This window comes from Telmatherina bonti, assembly GCF_933228915.1.
Source record: "Telmatherina bonti genome assembly, chromosome: 14".
Taxonomy (NCBI): domain Eukaryota; kingdom Metazoa; phylum Chordata; class Actinopteri; order Atheriniformes; family Telmatherinidae; genus Telmatherina; species Telmatherina bonti.
In genome coordinates this window covers 28,335,908-28,347,552 of record NC_136612.1, presented here as the reverse complement: position 1 = coordinate 28,347,552, position 11,645 = coordinate 28,335,908, and the positions used below count along the sequence as shown (strand labels likewise).

At 40.4% G+C, this 11,645-nt stretch overlaps 1 protein-coding gene across 1 annotated transcript; it reads right to left on the bottom strand.

Moving 5' to 3' along the window:
- Positions 1–2,855: 2,855 nt before the first annotated feature.
- p3h4 (prolyl 3-hydroxylase family member 4 (inactive)) lies at positions 2,856–10,585 on the bottom strand. The gene is made up of 7 exons (XM_079253586.1): positions 10,097–10,585; positions 9,288–9,437; positions 9,040–9,211; positions 8,833–8,961; positions 8,602–8,747; positions 8,050–8,133; positions 2,856–3,350 (listed from the first exon to the last, which is right to left on the bottom strand). Exons 1-7 carry the CDS (start codon positions 10,538–10,540, stop codon positions 3,201–3,203), a joined length of 1,275 nt encoding a protein of 424 aa, XP_079109712.1. The 5' UTR covers positions 10,541–10,585; the 3' UTR covers positions 2,856–3,200.
- Positions 10,586–11,645: the final 1,060 nt, after the last annotated feature.

Sequence of the window (11,645 nt, the reverse complement as noted above, 5' to 3'; positions counted from 1 at the left end):
TGACACTCCTATCAGTGGTCGATAGGCAGGTTTTTACCTCTAGAGGATCGTCTCTTTCTACTGTCTGCTGCAGCCATGGCTCTGTGAAGGCAGCACGTTCGACACGCATTCAGAACTGTTTTTATGTCGGGTATCTCCAAAAAATGAGCACTTGCCCACTGTATGCACACCTGTTTGTAAATATGTGCAAAAAATATTCTGAATGTTAAATGCAATCTATGAAGATTTATTCAAAGCTATGTAAAAACAAGTTTCATCTGGTTTCTGCAAACATATAGCTCCCTGTCTTACACCACCTGCATCTGCAAACCTCCCCTCTGTAGACGGCGCCCTCCATTGTCTCTCACTGAAAAGAAAATCTTTTGTACATTTGTTGATAGTCCTGAGCGCCGGGTGAACGCCTCGGCCCAGAAACTTTCTACTGACCCTCGCTGTAAATGAGATTAAAAAGATCTGGTTTTGGGGTCCAAGAGGCAGCTCGTCAGAGGTCAGTTTGGTTGGTTTGAGCTTTGCACTGTGGCAAATGCACTATTGTTATTATTACAGTTTGTACAGAGCGGGTATCCAATACAATCGCAAAGACATAAGAGAAAGTGAGATGCATCTTACCCCATATTTTTAGACAGTATCTTTTTGAAGCGAAACAATGTAAAAAAAAAAAAAAGAACTGATGCCTGTCGATGGATTGAAATGAAGGGAAAATAAAACATGAAACCACAAATCTCTCTTGCTCTTGCTCTCGAACCACACTGTCTTGTTTTTATTAGAGCTTAAGGGTTGGACCAGAGACTTTCATAGTTAGGGTCATGAAAGGAAAAACTGTAAGCAAACTAAAATTAGCTCATGCATAGCTATATGTGTTTTATAATATGTTAAAAAGCAGAATGCGGATGTGAAATGTATGTTGAATATGACACCAGAAACACATTTGAAAGGCACTGGTAAGGGTAGAACGAAGACCAGAAAGCTAAAAATGCATAGCTATAATAGATAATGTAAATAAAATAGCTGAGGGTCAAATAAGCATCCTAGAAAGTCTTTTAGAAACTCAAATGAGAAAACTAGAAACTAGAACATTGTAAGAATCAAATTTTACAATATAAATTTTAGCAAATTTGAGGATTTAATGGATTTTGTTCAAGAGACATCTATGTTTATAAGGAGGAAAAACACCAAATAGTCACAGTCTTTAGGTGCTGCATGCATTAAAACTCAAGTAAAACTAATTGCATCTGCTAGGAAAAACATCATAAAATCACTACTAGTGGACACAATCTTTCACTGAGTAAGGAAAACTACCAAACAACATATGGAATAGATCTCTTCTGGGACTGGCTGCATTGCAGATAATACAGTAAAAAGGAAAACTAGAAAAACTTACTCTGTGTACTCCAGGATGGAGAGAATAATCATCCAATTTAATAGCGGACGGCTCAAAAACCAACATCTATGACAGTATGAAAAAGCTTTGGTGAAAGTGGTAACAAAACCAAAACAGGTGAAGAAAACACATCTTTGAAGGCATCGCTGACACTGAACAGCTTATTGAGATTTTGGAAAGACATGCTGCTGTCCTGGTGGAGTTATTACCAATGAAGGCATTGCTGATTTCAGCAAGACATTGTCAGACCACAATTTTAGTCACACAGCTCTGAAACCTGCCTAACCAGATCTGTCACCCCTAAAAGATCCTTTGTAGCACGATAAAATGTCACAGCGCAAACTCATCTTCTTATTTCCAAATATCTAACCCAGGGGGGCCCAAAGTGGGGCCTGCAGGCCAAAATCGGCCCGCCAGTACTTTGCTTTTGCCCTGCTAGTGGTTGTTTATATCGATACCCCACAGAGCTTCATGAAAAGACAATAACAAGTGTCATGAACCTCGATAAGTCCAGACTCAGAGGGACCCTGACTGACTCACCTCAATGACATCCTCACCTTGTCAGGGAGGCAGGTGCAACCCAACATCGAGAAACTGGTGATGTCCACAGACCAACTTCATGTGTCCCACTAAGTATCGGCACCTTGCCTTGTTTCACACACACTGTTTCTTCTTGTCGACTTGTTGCAGTTTAGTGGCTGTAATGATGGTTTCTTGCCCATTTAACTGTGGCTTTATTGTTCTTTTGCCACATTGATTTTTTTATGCAACATTTTATTTGCCCAAATAGGAAAAATACACTCTATTAGCTATTGAACAATAACTAAAATAACTTCATACATTTACTTGTGTTTCATCCTTAAAGCTGAAGTGTTTGGCCTGTGGTTCACTGGATCACTTTCATTTTGGCCCTTGGAAGCCAAAAGTTTGGGCACCCCTGATCTAACCAGACGAGGTTATACAGCAGAGGTCAAAACATGCTCCTGTTTCTTTTTTTTTTTTTTTTTTAAATCTGCTGCTGTATATATTTCAAAATAACTGTATTAAACAATAAGTGGATAAATTAATTAATTATTTGACATATTATGTCATAAGTACTTTCAATTAATTAAATGGTTTTATAAATTTCCATAATCATTGCATTTAATTTTAGTCATACCACCAAAGTAGTATCATCTTCCACCAGTAGCAGACAGCAAATATTCTCTGCTCATCCAATAATTACCCATTTATTTGATAATATCGACTAACCCGTATGATAAACTGAAAATTTTTTTTTTTGCAGCCCTGTTTAGACACACACACACACACACAAACACACACACAAAATGAATAAACTGATCAACGTTACTGTGATCAAATCTTCCTGTCAATATTTTTATGATCCTACAGAGATGACACAAGAAAAGTTATATTAAAATATTATTTTAATTATGAGCAACTCCTCCCAAAAACCACACATTCGTTGGTGGATGACTCATTTCGCATAAGTAAAGCTGTCACCTTCCTTATGCTGCAGGACAGAAGCACTCAGCTTTTATTAAATAAAAAAAGCAAATAAAAACTCTAGAAAAAGTCACTGACATGCATCAGCGTACGAGCCAATGTCTGACTATAGAAGGCTGATGGCAGCCAAGACTGGATATGTCAATCTCCAATTCTGATCGACATGATGCGCACGGCGGGGAGAAAGAAAACAGGAATGAGTCAGTTGTGCTTTTTCTGCTTAACACTGCTGGGAACAAGGAGGTCTGATCAAAAGTCTTTGGTATGTACGAGTCGGAAGAGGATGCTTTCTGCTAAGAGATGAGGACTGATGTCAATCTGCAACCTCTCCAGTGTCCCACTTAGTTTTGGGTTCCTGCCACCATTCAGCCAGGAAGGACTCCTCGTAGTCCCCCATACCTTCAAACTCGGCATCAGGATGTTCTGAGTGAGAGGCGCCCATTTCCTCTGGACTTACCACGTCCTAAAATGTGGAAGAAAATGAATATGATCAACAGAAAGCAAGCAGTTTAGTCTGATGTTCATTCTATCTGGAAAAAATTGGATTTATTTCTTTTCTTTTGCCTGTAAATCTGTAGCTTGTGTACCCTGTAATTCAGCCTGAACGTTCACATTCCTCCCCCCCTCAGGTCCAGGCAGTGTGTATTGCAAGGGAGGGGCTGACCTGAGTTAAATGGATGTGGCACAGTCTCAGTGGCCAACACCTCTCAGCCACATACCACACTGTGCTGGCGGAAAATACAGCCCCCCTCCTCCAACTTCCTCCAGAGGTTTCACCCCTCTTTCTCCCTTTTATCCTCATTCTTCTCTCTCTACATAAACAGCAGCTTGTGTTTAATCTGCAAGTCCTTCTTCTTGCGTTGTTTTTAAGGGTAATTTCATCTTGTCTGGTCATGCAGAGAGCAGATTTTATCCGCCGGGGCGCTGAGACATCTGACTCGGAAACTCCCGCCACCCCAACGCCGTAGAGGTGACTGAAAGTCTGTGTAGTTTTAAAAGAAAATCTCAGGAATGAAATCACTCGAGATGATCAGATGGGCACTGCTTGATACTGCTACTTGGAAAAAATTCATTCAGTAATTCTGTCACTCGGACATAAAAACATTTAAAAAAAAAAAAAAAAAAAAAAACAGCAAAAACACCAACAAACCAAACAGTTAATTTAAGATTTTTTTCCCCTCATTTAACAGAATAAGAGACTTCTAACATGAGTACCAGACCCAGGAAGCTTAAAACAAACAAAAACAATCACATCAGCAAGTGGAACCAGTGAATACACAGTGGCGAATCAGAGCTGCATGTTGGGACTGTCTCCTGTAAGCATTATCATACTATCTATGTGAAAAGGGTTGAAAACCTTCAGATAAGCTACAGAAGCACATTATTTCCTCCATCTAGCTGATGTTACCTTGTTTCATGCAGCTTAAATAAACACGAGAGGCAGGTAAATGTATTCCTTCATTGTCAGCGTTGGTAAAAGTAAGTAAACCTTCGGCGTGAGGTAGACAACCACCTCACCAAAGCAGAAGACCAGGAGAAAGAAAGGAAAGACCTGAAGGAGACTCCGAAATATCGCGGCTACTTTAATAACTGCTTACATTCTGAACTGTGTCAGGTCTGCTGTCAATGTTTTAAAACTTGAGTTTTTAGTAGAGCTTATGTCTCACAGTGTCCTTCAGCTGGAACTCTCCAAGTCCAAACAGGGACAGAAAATAACCAGGTTTAGCTAAGAATCGTTGGTTAAATATCAGTCAGCTCAGTTGCATTACATACATGCATCAATCCAGCATTAACACACTGAACAGCACTTCCCAATCTATCACGTGAGCAGTGTGTGAAGAATGCTTGCCTCTGTCAGCAGCTGGAATCATTGACACCCACTCAAAAGACTCCAATTCAAAGTCTTTATTTTTTTTTGCAGGGGTAAGTATTGGACCAGGGGTTCACCAAACTGTTGTGGATCAGCCTCACCTCCACCAGCAGCCCTCGCCAATGAGCCAAATGGCCCCATTTTAAACCTTCTGCTGCTGATTGGGCCATACCACCTTCCATCCAACAGAGGTGCTTCCCACACAACAAACTACATTCTGAAACAACTCCCTAAATGAATTTTATAAATATATCTAAAATACTTATCCACAGATAGCATAAATTTACATAACTAAACCTAAAACCATTTCCCCAACCTAAAACCCAAGTGTCCTTGGCCTAAGCCCCAACCCATCTGCTTCATGGCCTCTCCTGGAACCTTTAAAAAGTGCTCAGGCCCTTGGGGAAACATTTGCCTGACAACCCATGAAGAGGACACCAGCCAGGTGAGCTAAAGGCCATTACTATCTACCACATCTGCACATTTACACATATCTGCTATTAATCATCAATTCTTTTCCTCCACAGCTATCTGCAAGATAAATTACATCAGTAAATATTAAACAAACATTTGCATGATTTCATAAATATTTACTGTAAAAAAAAAAAAAAAAAAAAAGGGAATAAAGTGCAAATGTGCCTAAACCACAAAACCCAAATGTGCCACCATTATTTACTTTAAATTTTTATTATTTTTCTTTCATTACTTAAAACACTTTAGGTAATGGGCAACTGCTTTGTTACACAGTGGTTGGGCTGCTTGCGTCAGTGATAACTGGCCAGTTAAAATCACTTGCATGTCAATCCAGCCCTTGATTCTCCCAACCTAAGAAGATAAAATGTGTTGGACTGGATTGTTCTCAGGCTTCCGATACAAGAACCACATCAACACTAGCCAGACTGGACCAGACTGTACCCAGGAGCATCATTGACACAGGGAGCCGGGGTGAGAAACAAAGGTAATGGGAAGGCAGTGACACCCCTTTATGTGGCTGAAACATCTAAAAATCACAGGAGGGCTTTTAATAACAGCTACCAGTGCTTTTCAAACCAAGCCACACCACCAGACAGAAACTGGTGCATCCCAAGGGCCCGACTCCACACTAAAAACACAACATAATGTAGGCTGTTCAGAGCTGTGAGGACGCTAATGAGCTGTACAACCATAGACTGCATATAAAGAGATGGATGGAGCCTCCATGACCTCACCCAAAGGTTTCTGAAGAGCTGAATTGAAGCTCAGTGGGCAGTTCTGACCATAGCCATCTTGGCAGAGGCATGCGCGGCGTCTTACCCGGAAAATACAAATATGAGCAAAGAGGTGGAGCTGAGAGGGGGGCTGTGAGCGTGATGGTGGATGATTGACATCAAGTGAACTCCAAGCTTTCTGTAGCTAAAAGCTAACCAAGCTAACCCGGAGATAACAGGAGCTAACCAGCTAATGGAGGTAAACGGACTAAAGCTAAGTCATGTTGTTAACCGGCTAAAAACCACGGTTGTTCTACATTCTTCTGACTTGAAGTGGGAGATCAGGTACCTGTCAATCAAAAGGACACGCCCCTAAATATGCCGAACTTCGACATTAAATTACGTTTAAATGAGTTAGAAAAAAATTCACTCCCCCCCACAGTTGTCATGAAAGTAAACCTGACCTATTAAACTTAAAATGGATTTTTGAACCAGTCTGTAAACATGTTTATTTCTGCTGTGAAGTTGGCCTTTTTAACATGGGAGTCTATGGGAATTAGCTCAGTTTTGCAGCCCCTAGCGGATGAAGGGGGAACTGCAGTTTTATACATTTCCACATAGGCTTCACTTTTTACCGCCGGAGGTTGCTGCTTGTGTACAACACGGAAACCAAACAACAACACAACGGATGGATGGATCAACATCAGAGAACCAACTGATCAGAGTAGGACTCAGTCCTTCATCTGCATCTTAATGATGAAACGTGCTCCAGTGGTTGGTGAGGATTGAGGAAACTGAAAGAAGCTTAAAGTAGAGGTGGGATAGAAGAACCAAGCAACAAGTGCCTTTGCGATGCAGTGGAAAATGCAAATCATGCAGATTACCAGGAATTCTTTCACCCTTATAAATTGCTTTCAGATAATTTTAAAAAAAACACCTTCCGGACAGCGATGGTGGAAAACACCCTTATGTCTAACTAGAGACGTCCTCGCTTCACAGCGGAGAAGGACTGAGACATCACCTTTCCTGCACCATCATGAGCCTCCTTTTAGCTGCCGACAGCTATTCATACCAGCGTAAAGTGAAACTTGGACAATAGTAACTCTAATGAGGTGTCAAGAGGAGCCATAACTTTCATTGATAGATGTTTCACAGGCTACTTAAGTGAAATTTCCCACTATGTCCATCAGAACTGAAGAAGCTCTTCTAGATGAAAGTGAAACCTCATCCAGTTTACTTAACCACTGTTGGAAAGAAAATGTACAGAAAGTTAAAAAAAAACAAAAAAACCCTGTCTTCAGATTAAACATGTTTGATTACACTTACATATGTCGATAAAAGTTAGTGTAGTTATATGACAAGCAAGTCTTTGATTTGATCTGAATCCTGTGAGGAATCGTGTACGATAATATTATCTACTCTCCTTTAGTTCGATGATGGTCTAATCATTTCTTTGTACAATTGTACAAACAAATGCACATTTCTTTGTAAAGTACGACATCTAATCATTTCTTTCTTCTAAATAAGATAAAGGAAATACAGGAGCTCATTTGCTTCACATTGACAAAATTAAACAAGACCTCAGGACTTGATTTGGAGGAACTTTGGAAGTAGCATTAAACCTGAGAAGACTGTTGGATGATGTCAGCTCGTGAGGCTCGTTTTAGTTAAGCCATCTCCACTGGGAGACAACGGGATACCTTTCCCTGACATTTCATAATGGAGGAATTGTGTACCAAAGACAAGGTTATGTTCACATACACTGCCATATTCAGATAATTGATCTTGTCCTAATTAAGACTCCAGTTATGGTGTTTCTACAAGATATTTCATTGATATTGCAGTTTAAATGAACGGCTCACACACACACATTGTATCCCTCTCCATCTTTCAAAACACAAAGCATTACTTACATTCACCTTTAACCCAAAAGTGTCTTTTTTCCCTTTGGTTTAACTGCCACCATCCTTAATGTGCAACAGCACAAACATATACACCATTGTATCTAAACTAGATCTTTACTGTTTGCACAAAACATCTTAGTCAGACTGAGATCTTACAGGACCTTCAGGATGTGTTTGTAAAACCCAACAGTAGGAACGTACCTCATCGTCTGTTTGTAGGTAGCTCAGTGCAAACTTCAGCATCTCTTTCTGTTTGGTTGTTTGGTTGAAATACCTCAGAGACTCCTGAAAAAATGAGAAACATCAGCGCTTGTGTTAGCTGGAGCAGCCGGTAAAAACAAACCGAGAGTTTTACGACACAGCGCTAAAGCTACAAATTTGCCTGCTGCTGGTTGTTTGTTTGTTTGCCGTTTCCCCCCCCGCCTTTGCTCAGTTTTGGGAGCCTTGAAGTATTTACAGCAGCGCCAACTTTATTTTAGGAGGCAAAGGAGTTGATGTGGCTCTCCAGCTCTGTACGCAACTGCTTTACTGAAGTTTCTGCCAAATTTACACTGTGCAAGAAAAGGGAAAACAAGTATGTCTTTACATGACTATATGGGTTTCTAATTACCACCCTGAGATTGTGTTAATGTTCACGCCAGGGTTGCTTTACGTTCTGCTTGAGTTTAACCACTTCCTGCTGCGTCTGTTTCACTTAGAGAAGCCCTGGAGGATCAGATGGGTCAGGATTGATGAAGCTGTAGATTTACTTACAATACGTGGCTGAAAATCTTCTTCCTTAAGGCCCCACTGCTCTTGGTAGAAACGATAGTAGGCCACGTTTTGCTGCATGACCTGGTCGTTGGGGTCAAACAGCATGTAACTGGCTGCACAGGGAGCAGCGTTCTTTACATCATTCACTGGAGAATGTGACAAAATAGTGCATATGTGAGCAACAGTATGCAGAATCTTAGAAAAAAAAACCATTTCCTTCATGTTTCTTACATTTATAATATGAAAACTGGAGATAGTGATACATGGTGGCGACAAACTTTTCCACAAAGAAGCCTCCAACATTCGGTGTCAGGTTCTCCTCACATTTCACTTTACATTTGAGCACATCAATAAAAAGATCTGAGGGAAGCAGGACAGAGGAGCGTTATTTTCTGCCTGAAACATACTGTAAGTGCTCCTCAGCTTCTCTCTTCTTACCTGCCAGGGTTGGATAGAAGTCTTTGAACTCTAAAATCTCATACGAGCCTTCGCAGCCAGCTAAACAGAGGCTGTAAACTTCAAAGAACTCTGTGATGGCCAGCTCCATGTTTCTGGCACTGCTGCTGAAGTCTCCGTTGTTGTAGAGCATTACGCTCTTGAGGAACAGACTCTGCAAAGCAATGATAATGAAGGGACGAAACAGCATGGCTTGTATTGATGCACTGTGGATATGTGGAGCTACCAACCTCGTATGGCTGCTCCTCATGGTCGATAAGATACTCCTCCACGTCAAACAGTGTCTTGTAGTAGTTCATGTTTTTGGTCAGCGATGGATCGTTTGGGTTCTTCTTTAAGAAAGTGTGAGCAGCGGCCACTGCCTTTTCCAAGTTGTTAAGCTGAGAAGAATACACAGCATATGACATAAATATTCCAATAAAAACAAACTTATAAAGTGTTTTAATTTCCAAATACCATTAATCATTCATTTAATGAAACAAATGGGTTAAAGTTAGAATTAAAGAAATTTCTTAAATGTTACCAATGTGGATCTCGTCTGCATTTTGTCTAATGTAATTCTACTTTATTTCAATATTTCTTTTTAAAAAAAAAATAAAAAAAAAAAATAAAAAAGTTTGGTTATTGTCAAGTAAAACCTAGCAGTACTCAGTCTGCAGGCAGAGAAGAACAGGGGGATTGTTTTCAGGGGAACACTGGAGGAAGAGACGTGGCACATGCTCAACTTGCTCTGCAGGAGGGTGCAACAAAGCAGCATGGAAACTTCACTCTTCATCTCACAGACTACAAGTTTCCTAATGTTATGTCAAAGCCCCTCTACCTGCCTACAAGAACCAACACCATTATTACATGAATGCAACAGTTACGCAGTTTTCTGCCAAGGGTTCCCCGGGCCAAATCCCACTTGTAGACTAGTCTACGTCTTCTGGACTCCTAATATCGGATTTATTAAGTTAGGATTTCATGACTTCTATATTTAAGGCCCGGAACTATATTGGGACAGTTTGGCGCAACAGCACATCAAAAGCGTTGCTCTCACCTGGTAGTACGCATACTGAATGTACCGATACGGTATCCTTTCGCCAAATGTGTCCAGTAAATCTCTCCGCGGGTACGAAAGTTTAAACACTGGAAAATCTGCCTTGCACTTTTTAAGGCACGCAGCCCTCAACAGGATGTGGCGCACGACCCGGAGGCTGTTGTCGGGGACCACGGTGTCGTTGTCCCGACTGACGGAGCTGCAGTTGCGGCTGCAGAACGCCTCGCTGTCCCGCAGCAGCCGGTGGAGGCGCAGGCTCAGCTCCAGGTACTTGACGCTCTCTGCCCAGTTCTGAGCCGAGTACTGCTCCAGTGCGTACCCGTACGCGGACTCCAGCGGCATGATGTCCTTCTGAGGGAAACTTTTGAAGCTGTATTTCTCATACTGAGCCTCCGCCAGGGTGAGGGCGAGAAAGGCCACGCACAAGTTTCTCAGGAGCATCATCACCTCCGCCGGCTGCGACGGGAATCTGTCCTTATTTTGAAGACTTCCCCCTTTTCTTTTAGTAGGGATTGCTCATGTCTGGCTGCACGTAGGCTGTGAAACATGTAGAAAGAGATCCTGAGAACAAGGATGCGTGGCTCCGACTGTCAGAGTAAAGAGTTTCCAGAGCTATAGACTTAGAAAAATGTCACAGAGTTTCCTGAATTTCCTCAGATTTTCTGGTCCATTCTTTCTAAGCTCCAAATATAAAGTGTAAGCTAATCAGTATAAAGTGTAGGATATTTGTCAATTGAAACCCTGTCACTGACTAATAGAGTTCTTGGGAACTATTTTGAAGGTAGAGCTCTTTATTTCCGGTGTGAATTTGCGTCTTTTTAGTTGACTTGACACAGGCGTCACAATTTGGACCTCAAGGAAGAAAATGTCCAATTTGCTTTTTTGCATCTTCATCTGTTTTTTCACTTTCAGTATATTCATCAGACCAAAATCCAAATTACTATTATTATTATTATTATTATTATTATTGTTAGTATTACTATTATTATGTTTTAATCAAACCTGTAAGATAGACATTTCTTAAATGATCTGACGTCTTTTATTTTATTCAGACTCAAAAAAGAAGAGGAAGAAAGGGTATATATATATATGTATATGTGTGTGTATGTATATATATATATGTGTATGTATATATATATATATATATATATATATATATATATATATATATATATATATATATATATGTATATATATATGTATATATATATGTATATATACATATATATATACACAGACTCTGAATCTGCAATATCTGATGCTGCAGGTTTAATTTTTAATGCCCTGCTAGAGGAATGTGATAATTGGATGGTTATTAGGACTCATTGGATAACAACACATCTGTCTCAAAAGACAGATATGTGTTAGAAAGAGACTATACTTAAATCTTTAAGCATTTTTTTTTCATATTTATTTAAAGAAATCCAATCAGCTTGTCACTATCGTATGTAATGTGACGTATTTTGTGTTTCCTGAATGCAAACATGGGGTCCGGCCTCTGAGCCAGGCTTTACACGTTTGCAGAATTCCATTAAATAGTAGGTGGGGG